The 20530-nt window shown below is 36.5% G+C and overlaps 1 protein-coding gene across 1 annotated transcript; it reads left to right on the top strand.

The window, feature by feature from the left end:
• The first annotated feature begins 6277 nt into the window (after positions 1 to 6277).
• Positions 6278 to 19359, top strand: LOC149183111 (malate dehydrogenase, mitochondrial-like). Its single transcript, XM_089418672.1, has 3 exons — positions 6278 to 6619; positions 15946 to 16119; positions 19010 to 19359. The coding sequence occupies exons 1-3, from the start codon at positions 6350 to 6352 to the stop codon at positions 19205 to 19207; spliced, it is 642 nt and encodes a 213-aa protein (XP_089274798.1). The 5' UTR covers positions 6278 to 6349; the 3' UTR covers positions 19208 to 19359.
• Positions 19360 to 20530: the final 1171 nt, after the last annotated feature.

Genomic DNA, 20530 nt, shown 5'->3' with positions numbered 1-20530 from the left:
GCATAAAATTTTGCATCTACTTTTGTTGCATCCACTTTTCCCTCTTGTTTGGCATCCATATTTACATCCTCTTTTGCATCTATTATTGTACCCACTATTGCATCTAATATTTTTGTGCCACAATTAGCGCCTAGTTTGGCACCTCCTTTTGCACCCACTTTTGATTATAATTTTGCATCCACGTTTGCATCCTCATTTGCGTCTAGGTTTTCATCAACTACTACATCTATTTTTGCATGCCTTTTTGTATCCAATTTTGGACCGGGATTTGCATCGGGTTTTGTGTCTCGTTTTGCATCTACTTTTGCATCGACTTCTATTGCATCCACTTTTGCACACAATTTTGCATCCACTGTTGCACCCATTTTAAATTTCACTTTTTGCATCCCTTTTTACATCTTCATTTGCATCATACTTTGATTCTTTTTTTGCATCTATCATTACATCCACTTTTGTTATGCCACAATTTGCACCATGTTTTGCACTCACTGTTGTATCCACGTTTGCTTCCAATTTTGCATCAATGTTCACATCCTCTTTTGCATCAAATATTGCATCTATTTTTGCATCCACTTTTATGTCAGGTTTATGCATTGAGTTTTGCATCTCGTTTTGTATCTACTTTTGCATCTACTTACATTATATCCATTTTTTGCATCCAATTTTGTTTTGCCTGTTGCATCAATGTTTGCTTCCACTTTTACATCCATTTTTGCATCTTATTTTGCATATTTTTTGTCTATTGTTACATCCACTTTTGTTGCACCATATCTTACGCCTACCATTGCAACCACATTTGCTTCCATGTTTGCATCCACTTTTGTTTCATCCATTTTTTCATATACTTTTGTTTCCGTTGTTGAATCCACATTTGTTTCACCACAATTTGTGCCAAGTTTTACACCTACCATTGGACCCATGTTTACTTCCACTTTTGCCTTCATGGTTGCATCCAAGTTTGCATTGACAACTGCATCTACTTTTGTGTCAGGTTTTTCATGTTGTTGTGCATCTACTTATGTTGTATCCACTTTTCATCCAATTTTACTTCTATTGTTGCCCCCATTTCTATGTTCGCTTTTGCATCCCTTTTCCAACACTCATCATATTTTCTGCATTGATGATATTCCTTATGGCATTGACAATTATGAACAATTGATGACAATGTCAATAATATTGACAATGATGAAAATGAAGATGATGGCGATGACATGAATTGTGATTATGATGATAAAGACGATAGTGGTTACAATGACAATGATGATGATGGCAATGATTATGATGATGACGATGCTAATGACGTTGGCGAATCTTCCCAATTTTAGATGTTGTCATTGTCATAATCATAAGCATTATCTTTGGTGTCATGATCATCATTTTCATCTAGGTCATCATCAAAAACAATAATGGCATGAATGATGATGATGCATGATTACAACAATGTCGATAGAAATTACATTAATGATGATGATGGGGATGATAAAAATGACAATGACGATGATAATGGTGGTGATGATGATCATCATCGATCATCTGTCAAAAATAGAGTTGTTATTTCTCTTACGTATATCAATGTGTCCTAAACAACCCTTTTCTAGCACTGATCACATTTTTTGGGTTGATGATATGTTTTACAACATCTACAATTATGAACAATTGCAAACAATGTCCATAATGATGATGATGATGGCATGAATGGTGATTATGATGATAATGTAATGATGGCAATAACAATGACAAGGATGATGGTGATGATGATGACAATGATTATGATAATGAGAATGACCTTACAATCTTATGGATTCGTGAACAATTACTAGTTTCAATACCATCTTCTGGATACGTATTACTATCATTCTTCATGCATTACATTTCCATCGACATCTCTCCTCTGAGTAGTGGATGGCATGTCATCAATGTATGCTAATTTCATCAATTCCTCAAATTTTTCACGTGGTAGTGCTCTCTTCAATGCTTCTTTTCTTTTCCTAGTATGGTTTAAAGGATGAATTGGATCATCTCGTTGAATTCTTAATGGTCTAGTTGGATCTTGATCATTAATAGGTGTATCATCAACATCGTTTACCTATAATTAAATGCAACCATTATTTAATGTTAGATAGCAATTACTGTATAGAACATGGATCCATTTCAAGATATACGCAATAAATTACTCAACAAAACAACATTATACATGTATACAATAAATTAAAAATATTATTTTTGAACACATTATTTTAAAAACAAGCCACATTAATTTCATATTCTTAGATTTTCTACCATAGGAACATCCAAAAACAACAATTGTCTCAAATTATTCATCTATGCATGTAGTATCATCATGACCAACCTCTTGTTCATTGTGTTGATTTTCTATTTCATTTACAAACTCCATTGTCATATCCTCTTCCACCCATTTCTTTTTGCGTGATTTAATTGTATGGCGTAGGCCACGTCCATATGCAGGTATTTGTATTGGTCTATCAAAATGATTAAACTCCTCATTTGTTCTGATTCCATTGCCAACCTAAAATAATTGATACATGCATTATTTTTTCCAAGGTTAGAGATTAGACTATATGATGTACTTATATCGTCCATTAATTTATAACTGAACTTATTTATAACACCCACAAAGTATAACAATTGTATCAAAGTATTCATTCCATGTATTATCATCATGACTAACCTCTTGTTCATTCCCAACTTTGGTTGAAGATTAAGATGTCATCTAAATACACCACCACAAATGCATTGGTGAAGGGTCACAAGATGTCATCCATCAACTTCATGAAGGTTGCAGTAACATTCGTCAACTTGAAAGGCATGACCAACCATTCGAAAAGTCCCTCCTTGGATTTGAAGGCAGTCTTCCACACATCAGAATTAACCAAACTTCAAGTTAATATTGCTGGAATATTTGGCCCCCTTGAGCTGGTCCAGAAGGTCATCAATCCATGGGATTGGGTACCTATTATAGACAATGATTTTGTTTGGCACCCGATAGTCAATATAGAGTCTCCAGGTCCCATCCTTCTTATGTACCAATACAATCAGACTCCCACAGGGTGATGAGCTTTTCCTAATGTGCCCTTTCTGCAACAACTCCTGAATTTTCCTCTTGATCTCATTCTTATCCAGAACACAACGTCGATATATTGATCCATTGGGAATGACGCGCTTGGGGTCAGATCGATGGAGTGCTTGACCTGACAATGGAGAGGTACCCCCGCAGGTGAGGTGAAAATGTCCTTGTACTCCTCCATGACCTTGTCCATCTGCTACTACTGTGCGGAGGAGCCATGTTTGGAATTTGTGGCCACAATCTTCTTCTTGTCCTGAGGGTGAATCATAAGGAAAACAAATTTCCTAGTCTGTGAAATGATCTTACTACATTTCTTTGCAGAGATCAAGTAGATGGTGGTAGGCGGGTCTACTCGAGCTAAAGGAGTTGGAGACTTTTGGCTAGTCTAGAGAATATCACAAAACAACTCCTAAACTTCAATGCACTCGCTTTCCAACACATACTAAGAAAGGGCAACAAGTTGGTAAACATGCTTGCCAATGAAGGACTCAACTTCACTTTAGAGGTCATGGAATCTCTATGGGAACAAATTTTTGTTGCTCAATGGAAGCATGAATGTCAGGACATTGTTGAACAAGACAAAGTTCCCTAAGGTGGGTGCACAACATTAATTTTCCTGATTGACCATGATCTGTAGTAATCATATGAGAGGGAGGCAAGATGCCCACACCCAGCGACCTGCATGGCATATCTGCCACCACCATCACAATTCTCAGTAGAGGATGATATTTATGGTATTAGAGGCATTTGTACGAAAGGAGGTGGGCTACTATCATTTCGTAGATCTCACACTCTTCGAATCGAGCACACATTCATGGTTTTGTGTAGGTGAGTACACCACAGTCATTTAAAGAAGCAAAGCATATCATGTTGGATCATTAAGAGAAAAATACAGCCAATTCTCGAAGCCTTTAAAATAGGGCATATGGTCATGGGGTCCTGCAACACTCTATCAATGAATCTAGCTTGCAAGTGCCATGTAATCCCCGACGTTTGCACTTGCAATCAACCCCTTAGAATCTCCACTTTCGGTTATCATCCATGCCTCTCCTTTACAAGGATCTCTATCAATCAAGTTTGGTCTTCTCCTTTACTCCCCTTGCAACTCACTTCAAGATTGGTTCTTTTCCACAACCTCTCTTCTTGCTCCGATTTGGAATTTCGGATCTTGTCTCTCTGTCCCCATGCTTGGCTTTATTTTTGTTGCAGGTTTCCTCACCTGAGCCTCCTCACAATTTTAACCCCCCCCCCACTTTCAGTTAGAAAGGTTAACCTCTATCTAGTTTATTTTTACCCACCATCGACTTGTTCCTCCTTTCAATCGACTTTCTGCCGCCCCTACCTCTCACTCAGTCATGGTTCGATGTTGCACCACCATCTCCACAGAGGCAGAACATAGGGGCAGATCGAGTCAACTCCCCTCTCCTACTCCTCCCTCCCTGCATGCCTCCCATGCTCAGGATTCCACCGGAGCCATCGTGGACCATTATCAACGTCTCGTTCTTGAGGTCATGTAGTGAGCTATCGCTTACATCAAAGGGCAAGTTCGCTAGGCTAGAAGATACGTGCCAAATCATCACGTGGAGCGAGAAACACAAGATTATATTCATGATAACAGAAACTCCACCAGGGCGAGGGCCTCTACTTAAGAATATTAACCTGTAATGGCATACTGAGACACTCATGGGCCGGGTACTTACTGACAGGGTTGACACCTAACAAGAGCTCCTTATTTGATGTTAGAACTCCTGGACAGAATGAACAACATGGAGAACATGCTGAATGACATGGATGACAACCTCAACCAAATTCTATCTACTACCCAGCCTCCATCAACCACAGGAGATGACTCTCACCCTCGAGCTCATACTTAACACCCTGTAGAATGACAACTCAAGTGCAACTCTAGGAAAAATGATAACTCTCTCTATACCGTCTCTATTCTTCTACTTGTTTCAGAATGTATTTTGGTCTCTTAGTTTATGTAATTTTGTCTATGTATATCCTTGTTTTTGGTTTAAATTCCCAGACTCTCAGGTCAGAAAGAATGCGAGCAATATGAAAATTTTGTTTATGTGCTATTGCTTTGACCTCCCTAACGATAGACCAAACCAATCCATCTATGTTATAATCACGTTTTTTCTCGCAGTAATATAATCTAAATCCTCTAATCTTACAAAAATATGTCATTATTAGCTCAAGGCTGAACTCTTATGGGATTAATACCCTTACTTACCGGATTTTATTTTAAAATACTCGTTTATCTAACTTACTTGCTACATTAACCCAACTACCTTGTTATTTACTGTGCTAAGCGCATGAAATAACTCCATTCTTTCAAACAATTCTATCTCTTTATTTATCCTGTAAACTATTTATAACAACATTCTTTAACCCTACCTTATACCTTTATAAAAAGATTTAATTATCATTATAAATCTCCATCAACAATTATATTTTTATAATATCTTTCCTCAATGATCTTATTACTTTGAAATAAAAATTAAAAACTATCCTAATCCCTAAATATAAACCTTTCCCTTTCCCTAGAATGGAAAATGGTCCTTCGCACTCTTATAACCCCTAAAAACATATTCTTTTAAAATATATAGCTATCTCAATTATCACTCCCTTTTAAAAAACACCCTAACATCATATTCACCACTTTTAAAGATTCTCTGCAAAGATTCACCACTTTCGAGGATTCCTTGGGATTGGACTATTCGACATACATAACAAACAACTAAAATGGTCCAATATCAATCAAAATATCCACAATATGACATATTCCATAAATAACTAACACCCCTGAAAAAAAAAAAAAAACACTTTCCTTTTAAACACACCGAGATTTGCAATGTTTAAATACATTGTAAACTAGTCTGACCCCTAACAGAGTTTGATAAAAATCTCCTAATATTATTAAATTTATTTAAAAAAATAAAATAAAAAATATCTCTATTTTATAATAACTTAATTAACATTTGACCAACTGAAAATTTCGATCACATGATGTTCCATTCCCGAACCTCATCCCCCCAAAAGAGGGATTTCTATCACGAGATGTCTGATTGTCAATAACTAAGAATTTTGCAATAAAATAGATTAAACCAAAGCCCTGCATAGTACCGTGAGGCTTTAAAATCCCTTTTAACAAAGTCGTATCCACACATCTCCATTGATTCAGCCTTTAAGCTCTGGAATCTCCCCCTTCTTCTTCATCTGCCTTCAGCTTGCATTCTTTCAGTGTTACCAGCGGCAAAAATGAGTTCTGCAATGCGACGATTGGTGGGATCTGCACTGAAGAATGCATCATCTTCTTCTTTCAAAACTAATGTTATGCCGAGAAGGTTTTATTCGAGTGGTGGAAGTCCGCCACGCAAGGTTGTTGTGTTGGGAGCTGCTGGGGGTATCGGGCAGCCATTGGCTCTTCTGATGAAACTCAATCCTCTGGTGTCAAAGTTGGCGCTCTATGATATCGCTGGCACTCCAGGTGTGGCTGCAGATGTCGGCCACATCAACAGCCGTGCTGAGGTGGGTTCCTCTTTTCCTACCGCGTTTTTTTCGTTCTCTGTATGCTGGATCTGTTCTCTCTGCGAACGATAGAGATGTTTTGATTTTAGTTTCAAGGGATCTCCATTGGGATCGATCGTACGACGACCCACTTGGTAGGATCTACTTTTCGTTAGTGTTTTACCTGTTATTAGTTCTTTGATTTTACGTTTCTGATATTGTCCATGGTCAGATTCTTCATCATTTTGCATAACAGAGTCATCACCTGAAAGACAACCAACATGATAAAAAGTGAAATCGGGTGCTAGAGACAAGGATTTTGCTGGAACAAGACCTTCACCTCAAGCCAAACATGGTTAATCCCACACAAATCGACCATCATTGTGTAGTGAAGAAGAGACACCCACTCCATCTGGAAATGCAAGAACAATTGTATACCCCCATTTCCCTAGTTTGTGCAAAGCAAGAGAAAAATAAACATCTCATGAAATCAATAAAATGGTAGAGGGAAGATGATTATCAAGAGAAAATGAAAACATATACACTAAAATCGATTTATATGCTGCATCTTTCCTTCCATTGGGAAGGTCAATGAGGTTGACTCCAGTCTTTTGATAGCCTTCTCTCAGTCTTGGAGGAAAATTATTAAAATCTCCATAATGCCGAGAGCATAGTGACAACACCTGTAACCATTGGATGCAACCCAAGAGCCATCCTAATATTACCTGCTACATCCTCTGGATGGACCCCAGGAATAGGGAAATTTTCAATATCCCAATTTAGAAATATCCTCCGACTTTATTAACCAGTACTTATTCAGTGACCAGTAACACATGGGATAGTATTATTTGCAATTTTCTTAAGGAACTTCATCAAGCTTGAAAGACGAGCCATATCTATTTTGCAATATAACTTTTACGCATCTTGCACATTCAAAAATGCCATTGCCCGAAAGATGCATTTAAACAAGCTAAGCCCAGACAATTTTGTCTCATGAACACATGCCCACTACTAGAACAATACTAATGTGGACCTATGCACTGAGAGGAAACCGAAACCATCTTGCGGAGACCTGAAACAGAAAATCCCCAAATATATCCTCAGAAGGTCAAAGTCCAGGTTTATTTGGAAATCAAGAAATTCTGTTCCTTTCAAATACGTTTATATAATCTGTTCAGAAAATGGGAAATATCATCTTTATGGGGTCACATGTCCTGTACATCCTGCATTAGTTAATAACAAGTCATGAAATAAAATTGATCAGTAATCAAACAAGTCATGTTGCTAGAATCACATCACAAGAGACTAAAAAACAAAATCATTATGTCAGCCTTCAACTTTCTCACAATATAAAAGCTCTCATTTCATCTTATATATTTGTAATAAGAATTCCTCAATACAATATATAAATTACATCTTCCAAAATGCAAACCATAACCTCTACTCTGCATATTTATATGTCGCTATAGATAAATTACAAACCTGTAATTCTCAATATCATTTAGAGCTTTGTTCCATAACTCTAGCATTTTCTTTTTAGAAACAACTTCAAACTCTTGAGAAGCCAAGAACTTCAAAATGCTGTTGAGAATCAAGATGTCAATTACTTGCTTAGTTAACTCTTTAAAAAATGTATTTTGACAATGCTCTAAATAGTTTGAAATCATCTATCCTGAGACATTAAGATTTGATACTTACATCTAGACAAAGAATGGTGACTGCAACATCGGTGGATTGTTAATTTTAATAAACTTTAGAACCACCGTCAGCAACAACGAATTTCCTTTTAATGTCGCGTTCCTCCATCACAATTGCAACATCTATAAATTTTTGAATTAGTGCTTCAAGTTATTAAACACCAAATACATTGTAATCAAGATCTTCGGTGTATCTTTGTTAGTCCAGTGTTGAAAAATTTGGCAGCAGAATTGCACAGGAATGGCTTACCAAAATCCCATGCAGTTCTCGTTTGAATATTTCTAGGCTTGCTTCTGCTGCATATTCATCAACATTCAAATCTCCTTGGAGGATCATCTCTCCATCCCCATCTTCGTCATCTTGTTCACTTCAACTTCCATCATCTGAACCTCCATCTCAATGTGAAGCCATTTTCACTTCTATGCCATATGCATCAAAGTCATCACATAGGTCATTACAAGCACCTAAATCTGTGAATTCTTGGACTCCTTTAAACTTTTCCCTTCTCTAACTTTCCAGTATGTTCTCTCTTCCTAAGCACATCTCTTGAATCATTGGTAGAAGAGTTCATTTTTATATTACCTTGTATGAACTTGTTTGATAACTCTCTTAAAGACACAAACTTATTGTTTCCTTTTCTTTCAATGATGTGGTGAAGACATCATGCATCTTTTCTATCAAATTAACTAGATTATAAGAACCATACTCCAATAAATATATAGGTCTGCCAAAGACCTTTTGATATTCAGATGGAACATGTACAAGAAGCATACTTCCTCTATATATATTGAGAATGTGGACAAGTTGTCTTTTTAAACCTTGAATATCGCTAGGTTGCACCCAAAAATATGAAGTTTGTCCTGCATTTGTTTCATTAGAAGGCATTCCATGTTGACCAGAATCTGTGACAGATAATGTCTGCATAGGCTTATCAAGTGCAGACAATATGACACTAGCTGTTTGAATCCTTTGCAATGAGGAAGATTTACCTACATGAGTGGGTAGAGTCCTTGAAATAGGAGGTGGATATTGTGTTGACCATGAATGCACTATAACATTATTATCATTTCTTATGAAAGAATTTGGGTTATATTCTCCAACCACATGAGAAGTTTTTGTCAAATCCATCGAAACATGCTTTGGATTTTTACAATAAATTTGGTTTGGAGTATTTCCAATGTTGTATCCATTCTTGAAGCTCCCTCTATAGACAATAGCTTCTTCATCATTTTGCATATCAGAGTCATCACCTGAAAGTTGGGAAGATGGTATTTTTGAATATGCAATTCACATTCCTACAGCGAACTCTTAAGCGTGTCTTCATGAAAATGGCACGTAGCACGGTCAAAGAGCAGCTTTGGTCTTGGGTTGGGTTTGATTCCTAGCTTGTAAAATTTTCCAGATGTTGTAGTTCGAACTTCGAAGATGAAAGTACAAAACATTGGTAGACAAACTGCTTAAGAGTCATTAAGCATGTAAAGGGTTAACGACTGAGTATTATATTTTGTGTGAAACAAGAAAACAGGAAATTAACCGTTTCCCTGAGAAAATGCTTCAGGGACTGCTTGCCAACCTACTTTCTCTATCCAGGACTCTGGCTTCTTTTTTGGTGACTTGTGTACAAAATGCGTTTGATTGCTGCGACTGCCAACTTGACACCACGTACAGCTCTAGAAGAAGATCAGTGAGAGCTTAAGAACATGTGTTTCTTCCGGTTAAAATCCAGAGTAGTGTGGATTATGTATGCTTTTGTATATTTTCAACTGTTGGTAATACTCGTCCTGGTTCCTCTTTCTTCTCCTTCATACCAAGTTAATTTTGTTTGCCTGAGTTTGGTTATGGTATTGTGTTTAATGATGGTGTGGTTCCTGGCTGATTTTACATGCCTGAATTCCATGTGTTAGACCTATGAACCAAAGGAATCCTACTGAAGTAGTTAAAACCTCTTAGATTTGAAAAGCAAATACCCATTAAGCTAAGTAGGTTCCCGAATCCCTTGATAGTTCCAAGAACAAAATGGAGGTGTATTCTACAACCTGAGTTGTGTCCACTGCCCCACGCCCCCTACTCCCACCAAGCGTGTATTGAATCAAATCCATGCATTTGGTACATTTATGATTTAATATGGATACTGGACTCAGTGTGCAGCTTCAGAAATCCCAAATACATATTTCCAGTTTAGCTTCAGAAATCCCAAATGCATATTTCCAGTTTATCCAAATAACATAGTGTTTTGGCTTTTGTCAATTTTACTCGAAATCCAATGAGCTGAGCTTTACAGCCTCTAAGAAAGAGGGAAATAGTCATAGACACAATACAACTAGAAAGGTTCAGGCTGTCTATGTAAGAGGGAAATAGACACAATACAGCTAGAACTGTAAGAGATGGCTTCTTATTTAAATGCTTTGAGTAAGCATCCCTGACTATGTACGGGAGATCGTCTTTAGACCAAGTGTTGACCCTGGCTGTCGAAAAAGAGTCTCCATCGTAGGCTTTGAAGCTCCATGGCTACTAGCTTGTGCAACATGTTATTGTTGCTACGGGGTAGTGTAAACTATGTAATGTCTTAAGAGCAGAAACGATTCATCATGCAAAAGGGATTAATAAAGTTTAGTAAAGCAAGAACTTTTTTGAACTTTATGGTTTTATGCCATGGTCCTTTTATTGAAAGAGTGGTTGTCAATGATCAAGTTTGGTGTCTTGAGTCCCTTCTTTAATATTATTTTATAAAAGTTGGCCCTTTTCCTCTGCCTTCAAATTGCAGGGAAGATGGTATTTTTGAATATGCAATTCACATTCCTACAGCGAACTCTTAAGCGTGTCTTCATGAAAATGGCACGTAGCACGGTCAAAGAGCAGCTTTGGTCTTGGGTTGGGTTTGATTCCTAGCTTGTAAAATTTTCCAAATGTTGTAGTTCGAACTTCGAAGATGAAACTACAAAACATTGGTAGACAAACTGGTTAAGAGTCATTAAGCATGTAAAGGGTTAACAGCTGAGTATTACATTTTGTGTGAAACAAGAAAACAGGAAATTAACCGTTTCCCTGAGAAAATGCTTCAGGGACTGCTTGCCAACCTACTTTCTCTATCTGGGACTTTGGCTTCTTTTTTGGTGACTTGTGTACAAAATGCGGTTGATTGATGCGACTGCCAACTTGACACCACGTACAGCTCTAGAAGAAGATCAGTGAGAACTTAAGAACATGTGTTTCTTCCTGTTAAAATCCAGAGTAGTGTGGATTATGTATGCTTTTGTATATTTTAGTAGTACAATGGCTGCCTGAAGGATCCAATGACTGCTTAAAGGTAGGTCCCTTGTCGCACAAACAAAAAGATCTTATACATGAATTTGATGTCTCGGTTGGCTGTGACCTTAAAAGTTGGATTATTAATATATATCCCTAAGAGACTGGCACCCCTCTCAAAAGTTTGTAGATCTCTCAAAGGTCTGCAAGTCTGGTCATGGATGCAACTACCTTTGATACAGTTGCAGATTCTTTTATGGATCCTCTTAATGAGCCCAAAGGGGTCTAATCACTTGTCCAAATCTTGTAGTCAAGGAATGCAGACAGAAGGTGTGCCTTTCCCATCATGTTGCTTACAACTGTTGCCTGAAAATGCCAAAACACAATACCAATGCCTTGCATGCTAGATAAAGTTAATAACAGTCTGAAGAAAGGTACATATATAGATGACAAGACCTCCTTCTAGGGAATCAAAATGGAAAATGACGCTTAAATATCCAATCAACGAATTAGAATTTCACCACTGAAGTTCAACCCAGATTAAATTGCTTGCTGGGAAATGTTGATCTAGAAATCATCAACAAGAATTCAGATGGGAGAAGAGAACAATTGAAATCCAAGATTGCTTTGAATGCACTCTGTCAATTGCTAAAACAAGAACAATGCTTTTCTTTAGATTGTGGGTTGTTCAAGAGAGGAGAACTATAGTATTTATTTCTGCAGATTCGGTCCTCTTAAGGCATTTAAAACAGAAAACATTTAAAGATAGTTTTACATTTTAAGGAGAAAATATCTGGAACCTTTCATCATGACACCTGTAATGTCATTTAACAGGCATTGAGCTTTTCAAGTTTGATCCTCAGGTTACACCGCAGTAGAGCATAATTTCCAGGGTCATACGCTAAAATTATAAATTGGATCCTGGGGTTCTGCTGATAACTGTACAAGTATGTATATGTCATTTTCAGACAGAAATGGTTTCCCCTGTGAAATCATCTCCAAATCAGCTACAACAGCAGGGAAGGTTTACTTAACATCTCAACTGCAAGCTCTCTCCACGAGAGCAACGACTGACAAATGATGCAAGGTAAGCTTCTGAAGATGTAATCTAAGGTTAGATTTTTCGATTTTCTTTTGGATTAAATTTAATATGGTTCATTTGTTTTAAAATGGGTCCCACGATGTCACTTTGCTGAAGCACCACTTTTCTTCCCTTAAAAGCAAAGATTAGCAGGTTCATTGCTCCCTGTACACTGACAAGGAGCAATGCATCGCCCTTGTCCTTACTGCAAGGAGCAATGATTGCCTAATGCCCTTCAGCAGCAATGACCTGGTCAAGCTTTTAGATTTGTTCATTTTTTAGGGGATCACTTTGAAGAGGTTTGAATTTTCAATTACCTCATCTAATTGCTTGGGAACTCGTACTAAACTTTGAATTCACTAGGACAAAGGGTCTGGAATCATCCTCCTCTCCTCTCCTCACCAAGTCTATATAATGAAGTCATTCCTAAGGGACAGAAAGAAAGCTCTCTCTAAGATTTTTCAGCAGCATGTAATTATCTCTCTCTGGAGTGGCTTCATTATATAGACTTGGTGAGGAGAGGAGAGGATGAATCTAGACCCTTAGGTCTTGCCATTGCCAGCCCACAGCGCTTTCCAGCCTTGTTCTTTCATCACTGCTTTTTCTCATAGTAATGATAAAATTCAACTATTTTGATTCATTGTAATGTATGGTTCAAAATGCTGGTATGAAAAATATATGACAAAATACACATAAAAATTGAATACACATAAAAATTGTTACAGATGTATAGTAAAGGACTGGAATTTCCCTTTAGATTCAATTTATTGTTTTTATTCAATAATTATTTACTGGAGAGCCGCTTATGAACCACCTGTGGACTTTAATATAGTTTCTTTCTTTCATTCTTAATATTGGGTTTCCTAAGATTGAGATTGTTCTATTTAACAGATGTTTGTGGATGAAGTGCTGGAGCTTGTAGAGCTTGATAGCTTGAGAGACACATTGGTGGGTCTTCCTGGTGTGACTGGTCTATCAACTGAGTAATGGAAGAGACTAACCATTGCTGTAGAACTTGTTGCAAATCCTTCAATCATATTCATGGATGAGCCGACATCTGGTCTGGATGCCAGAGCTGCAACTATCGCGATGCATACAGTTAGGAATACAGTGGACACAGGCCGAATTGTAGTCTGTACTATCCATCAGCCAAGTATAGATATTTTTGAAGGATTTGATGAGGTAAGATACATCTCTAACTCCTTACAGGTTGTTAATATAGCCAAATCTGAAATTGTGATCAGACACCCACAAAAAAAATATGAAAGCATGCATGAGACCACATGTCATGGAAGGAAAAATATTTTTCACTAGAAATCCAAACCACTGACAATAATCATAGGGGGCCAATTGGTAGTGATGTATCTAGAGTTCGGAGAGCTATATTTAAATTTCAAATCCAAGGCCATGGAGTAAAATATTTAATATCAAAGGTCTTCAGCAAAATGGCTAGTTTTGAAAAGGTTATAAGATGGATTGTAGGAAGAAGTAGATGGTTCTGTAAATTTCTAGAAAGGAAGATCTTTTAGAAGCCCACCAATATCAATATTTAAAACAATTTTCACTGCCCACTCTGAAGGGCAATGCATTTGGACACCTAGGTAAAACCTGATAATCATGTGTGTAAAGCAATGCTTATTGAACAAAACCTTGCAAATATTTAATGATGCTTACTTTCCCAAACAATCCCAACTACAATAGCATTCTTTCTTTTTTTGCAGCTGTTGTTGATGAAACAAGGTGGTCAAATTATATATGGCGGTCCACTAGGTTGCCATTCAATCCATGTCATAGAGTACTTCCAGGTATATGATTAATGTTTGCTAATGCAACATATGTTATTAAGGCATCTTACAATTTATTCAAGTCTCATTGAATCTAGCAACTTGAAATGTCCTGGACAGGCTATTGAAGGTGTGGCAAATGTCTTTCTGTTAACATAGTGGGTTTTGCCCTCATTGTAGATGCTACAAACATAGAATCTCTATTCCACCAATTTCATGCAGGATTTGCACCAGATCTTGTCTGTTGAATCTCAATATGGTAGTTAACTCCGATGGTGAGATAATGCCGCAACATACTTCTAAGAGGGCACTGAAAGTGCTATGATTTAACTACTTGACTACAATCTGCCTGACATTTATGGCTAGATTGAAATTTGGGTTGTGCTTATTATTATTATTAGCAGTAGTAGTATTTGCTATTGATAGGAGAAGGTTGAAATTGAGGTTGGGCTCACACTATTATTGTTTTTGTTTGGTCAAGGCCTTTTGACTGGCGTGGGTGAAACACCTTAATTGCATCTATTCATCAAAGTCACGCATGACTTGCAGATGGGCTCATCTGTGCAAACCTCAATAGCACAGGGGTCATCATTAACAACACCTCTGCATTATCATTGAACTGGTGTTTATCACGTTAACCCGACTTCATATTTTGGAATGACATGGGCAACTGCATTATCATGGGAATATGCCTCCTGGGTTTTGAACCTGGGTCATCCTCATGACAAGCACCCTACAACTTGCCACTAAACCACAGCCCAATGGACGAGGTAGTTCATATTTTTTTGATGAAAAGTGCATCTATATTTTTAGCAGAATCCACGGCTGGATCATATGCCTCTGCTTAATAGGACTTTTTGATCTGATGGATCTAAGTCATACTTGGCCTAATGACTACTTAGAAGTTAGAATAGTCTCATTGCATTGTCAATTTGTTATTTTGTGAGGATTGAATTGATGACCCTCTTCATATTGGATTTGCCTCTATATCCAACCTTTTTGGGGTCGTTTAGATTTGCCTCTTTATCCATGAGTAGATTAAATCAAAATAGTCTTCGCAGCGTAAATTAAACTAAGGTTGAATAAACTCCCTAAAGTGGCTTGTGAGATGCTAATTATTTATCATAGCATCACTTTTATACCTGGATTGGATAAGACTATACCCTGATTGAAATGTCATATACCTGGATTGGACAAGATTATACCCTGATTGAAACGTGGGTTGGTATAGGTCTTCAATCTCCTACGAGCATAATCATTGCTTTTGGTGCTCTATCTCCTCGGTAAAAGCCAAAAGGTGGATTTTACTATAGAATACAAATAATCCTATTCTTGTTCACTATGAGGAGGACATACCATTGCTTGGGTCATGGAACAAGGATAACAAGTTTTACTTCTTTTGGAACTTTGCGATAATAATTTCTTTTCTTATTTTTTGGTCTACATATTTATCATTTAATTTGGTACTGCCATATTGATTTTATCATGCTTGTGTCACGACCTTGTCAGTAATTCACAGCAGTGTGACCTGGGTGCAGGTTGCAGGATATATGGGAGAGGAACAACTTGGCACGGCATTGGAGAATGCAGATGTTGTGATCATTCCTGCTGGTGTGCCTCGAAAACCTGGCATGACCCATGATGATCTCTTCAACATCAATGCAGGGATTGTTAAATCTCTTTGCTCTGCAATTGCAAAATACTGCCCAGAGGTAAGTTGTCATGATTTATGATCTTCTTTGAAGTTTTTGTTTTCATGCGATTTTCTTATTGACTATTTCATAGGAATAAACATGACGTTCATTGTAAGTTGCTTTGTCGAAGGCTTTGTATGTTTGAGATCTATAGAGATGGCAATATATACAAATACATATTTGCAAGAATCTTTAAGCAAGTTGTTGATCTAGATTTACATACTGTTCTTGTATATAATCAATTCTACTGGAGAGGTTAACGAAGCTTGAAGACTTCTTTGAGTCAAACGAATAGGTGATTGACTCATTATTGACTCTTTATTTAGACAAATTGCAGCTAACTTTTGCCCATAAGAAGGAAATACTAATTGAAATGAACTTAAGAGTAATTAGCTGTGTAGTCCAATGCAAGTTTGCAGCCACTGTTAAAGCCCTGTTATTCTTGTTTCTCCTCTTGTAGTTAGTAACTTAGCTTTTGGACTTTTGAGAAAATTGGCATATGAATATCAATATAAAAAATATCCTTGGTCTTCTATTTAACTGTGCACAAATCCACTGATCACGAGGTATCCTCTATAACATTATATATTACATACAATCAGTATGTACTACCATTAGTGTGGCAAGTTAATATATAAAGAAGTATGTTTCACAATTATTTGTTTTGTTCATGTACTGGTGTGTGTGTACAGTATGTATAGTATATTGTTACATATTATATAGATAGAGATATGGAGAGGGGGGAGAGTGTACTGGATAATGTTTTCCTTCTATCAGGAATGGTATATTTGGATTCAAGAAATCATCTAGAATTGGTTTTTATGGCATTGCTGAGGACTTGATATCCATGGCAGGCAATTGTAAATATGATCAACAATCCTATAAATTCTACTGTACCAATAGTTGCTGAGGTTTTTAAGAAGGCAGGGACCTATAATGAAAAGAAACTCTTTGGTGTTACTACTCTTGATGTTGTTCGTGCAAAGACGTTCTATGCTTCAAAAGCAGGGGTTCCTGTTGAAGGTATTTAAAATTCTGGCTTGTTATGCTTAGCTACTTTCAAATATTTAGTATTCTGTAAAATATTTTTATTTTCTATAATTTAATCATGAAATATGCATCCTGGGCAAACATGCCAGGCACTTCTCCTCATTTCAAGGATGGTATCATAGGGCTCAAGGCCATCAGAAATATAGTCAGCTCAAGATGTCACTTGAGGGAATTGAACCCGGGTGGGAAGGATAACAGTCTTTGCACACAACCATCTGGGCTAGACCCAATACATGATATGCTGTAGGATCTTACCAACATCATGCTTTTTTTAACATTAGATACAATTCTCAGTTTTATGTTTGTTGTTGATGTCATCCTATGCTGTCTGCAGAAGTTGATGTTCCTGTTGTAGGTGGACATGCGGGTGTTACAATTCTTCCACTTTTTTCACATGTATATGACTTTGTTGGATCCTCATCTTGAGTTTGTTCTTTACTCTTGGATATTAGAAGATTAATTTATCAAAGATAAAATGAGATCATAATTACCTACCCTTCAATACAGTTAAAAAGGGAACATACACTTTTTTGTTTTGATAATTTTTTTTAGGCAACACCAAAGCCAAACTCTGTATTATCTGAGGAGGACATTAAAGCCTTGACAAAGCGCACACAGGATGGAGGAACTGAAGTTGTTGAAGCAAAAGCAGGGAAAGGTTCAGCCACACTGTCTATGGCGTAAGTTTATGTTTTGGTCCTCTATAGTGGCTAATATGCATTCATATCTTTTGAATGTTTTTTTATTCTTATGTGACTGTCTAGAGTGCTGAATTTTTCATATTGATGCAGTAGTTGGAGTCAGATAATCTTATCATGGTGTGTGCTTCATGATTTCATGCTTGGCATGCAACATGATTTCATGCTTGATAAGTACCTAATCTGAGATTCACTGTCAGTGAGAATATGGCATGAAGGAGCTTCTTTCTCTTTATCTGAATCTTGTACTTCATACATTTGCATGTCTCAAATCTTTTGCCTTAAGCTTAGGTACTTATCCTACATGAAATCATGTAGCATGCATGTCTCAAATCTTTTCCCTTAGGCTTTCTCATTTGTGTGAAACTCAGCGGGTGCTTTTAACCTGTGAGGTTTGACCGATGGATTGTTGCCTTTCATTTACCTTAGTTTGATTGAAATGTTCAGAGTTAATCTAGATTCTGCATGCAAAGATCCTTCCCTAAGAAAAGCCATGAGTCTCTTCAAGGATGTTATTCCTTCTTAAACATAAGATATGTCAAATGGATCCCGCAAAAGTTGTGTGCTTGATGATGGGTAAATCTGGGTATGAGATTTACAAATTTGCACTTACATGTATGCCTGTGGTTGCAATTCACAGATAGGTGCATAACATCCATTCATTACCTCATCTTGAGCATTTGAGCATGGTTCATGCAAAAAACGTTGCTGGTCAGTTAAATCCATTAGTTGAAAACTTGGAAGTGAAGAGTAGTGTTGTAGTCTTCTCTATGTTTATGAATGCTTTTTGAGACTTCAAAATGTTTAGACATGTAATTCCTTTTTCATCTTGCTCCTGTGTTCTCAATTTTTTTTTTCTACTGGTTTTTAAGGCCAAATATAAACCATGGGATATATATTTTTACCCTGAAGACCTCCAAATCATTTGGAAAAGGAGGTGTTGCAGCAAAAGAGATGGGTTGAATTTGTTGTTTGGATGGACTCTATGGTATGTAATCTTAGTTGGATTTCCAATATACTTTTAAACCATATTTTCATTTTATTTTTTAGTACTATTAGATATTATATCTTACCCCATTTTATGGTTAACATTGTATAACAAAAACATGCGTTGTGTTATGTAATTAATACTAACATGTAATATTGATTTTTTTTGTTAGAATGCTATAGGTAATGATTGCCAAGACGATGATCCAAATTATGTTCAACATATATCAGGAGATGATGAGGATGAGGATGAGGATGATGGTGGTGAAGGAGGAGATGATGATGATAGTTGCGGTGTTGGTGATGATGTGGATCAGAGTAATGAGGATGGTCAAGATGATCATGAGGATGATCTTGGTGGTGGTAGCTAGGCATGCACATGCATTGTTTTTTATGAAGAAATTATTGTGTAGAATGACATTGTTATGTTTAGATGGGTGTTGTGAATTTACCCTATATCAATGAGACATTTTGATTTTGTAATCATACGATGAGTTTGATTTATGTATGTTGTTAATTTATCGTAACGATATTCATGAAATATTTTGATTTGTTAATCATATTTGAATTTTAGTTGTTTTGATTAAAAATAATACTGATTTTATTAGTATTATGTTGCTATTTTATACATGTTTTGAAAATTGTTAATGGCACATTGTTATTTTTTTGGATGGATGTTGTCAATTTCTCTTAAATTTCTTTACAAATAATTTTGAATTGTGATATCTGCCTTAATGATATTTAGAAACTATCATATATTTCACTATGAATCTATAAAGGGGGTCATATATGTAAAGAAAAATATACTCTATATAAGAAGTCAAATGCGGATGTAACCATGGATGCAAAATTGAAAGTAAAATTGGATGTTAAACTAGGAATTAATACAAAATGCAAACAATTGACATGCAAAGTGTTTTAAATTAGAAGTGAAAAATTGTGCAATAGTTGACACAAAGAAGGGAACAAAACATGGCATACAAAAGGATATCAAATTCGGCAAAAACAAGGGCACATAAATGGGCACCAAATTAGATGCAAAAAAAGACAACAACTAGATGTAAAATAAGATGCAAAGTTGAGCGTTAAAAAGAAACAAAAAACGTTACAAATTAATATGCCAAATGATGATGCAAATAATGGTGTAAATTTGGGATGCAAACTTGGGTGCAAAAAAGGGAAAAAAAAAGATGTAAGAAAAGACATAAAACAAGATGCAAAATGGGGCTGAAAAAAGGTGAAACCAAGGATGCCATATTGGATGTAAAAAATGATTCCTAATCACATGCAAATTTAGGCTCGAACTCAGACACAAAATTATATGCAAATGTGGACACAAAATGAGGCAAAAAAAGATGCAAATTTGGATGGTGAAAACGATGTAAAACTAGACACCAAAAAAATGCAAAATTGGATGAAAAAGTCGGTGTAAATAATGGTGCAACATTGGACACAAGTAGACACAAAAAAATGGTGCAAAAAGGGGCATAAAATAGCTTAAAATTGGATGCAAAACTTGGTGCAAAAACAAATACAAAAGTAGACGTAAAAAATGGCTCTAAATTGAATGTACCATTAGACACAAAATAAGATGCAAAGGTGGACACAACACATGACTCAACATAAGATGCAAATATAAATGCAAATTTCGATGCTCAAAATGATGTAACATTAGATGCAAGAGATGGTGTTAA

The sequence above is a fragment of the Pinus tabuliformis genome, chromosome 3_2 (assembly GCF_031772625.1).
Source record: "Pinus tabuliformis cultivar Carrire ecotype Pingquan chromosome 3_2, CPIR1, whole genome shotgun sequence".
In the NCBI taxonomy this organism is placed as follows: Eukaryota; Viridiplantae; Streptophyta; class Pinopsida; order Pinales; family Pinaceae; genus Pinus; species Pinus tabuliformis.
The sequence above is the reverse complement of the archived record's forward strand: the minus strand, read 5'-3'. Positions and strand labels throughout refer to the sequence as shown.

Coding starts and splice junctions, on each gene's coding strand:
- LOC149183111 (XM_089418672.1), top strand. CDS start 6,350: ATGAGTTCTGCAATGCGACGATTGGTGGGATCTGCACTGAAGAATGCA. Junction 6,620..15,945: donor ACATCAACAGCCGTGCTGAG/GTGGGTTCCTCT, acceptor ACCTGGGTGCAG/GTTGCAGGATATATGGGAGA. Junction 16,120..19,009: donor TTGCAAAATACTGCCCAGAG/GTAAGTTGTCAT, acceptor TTTTTTTGTTAG/AATGCTATAGGTAATGATTG.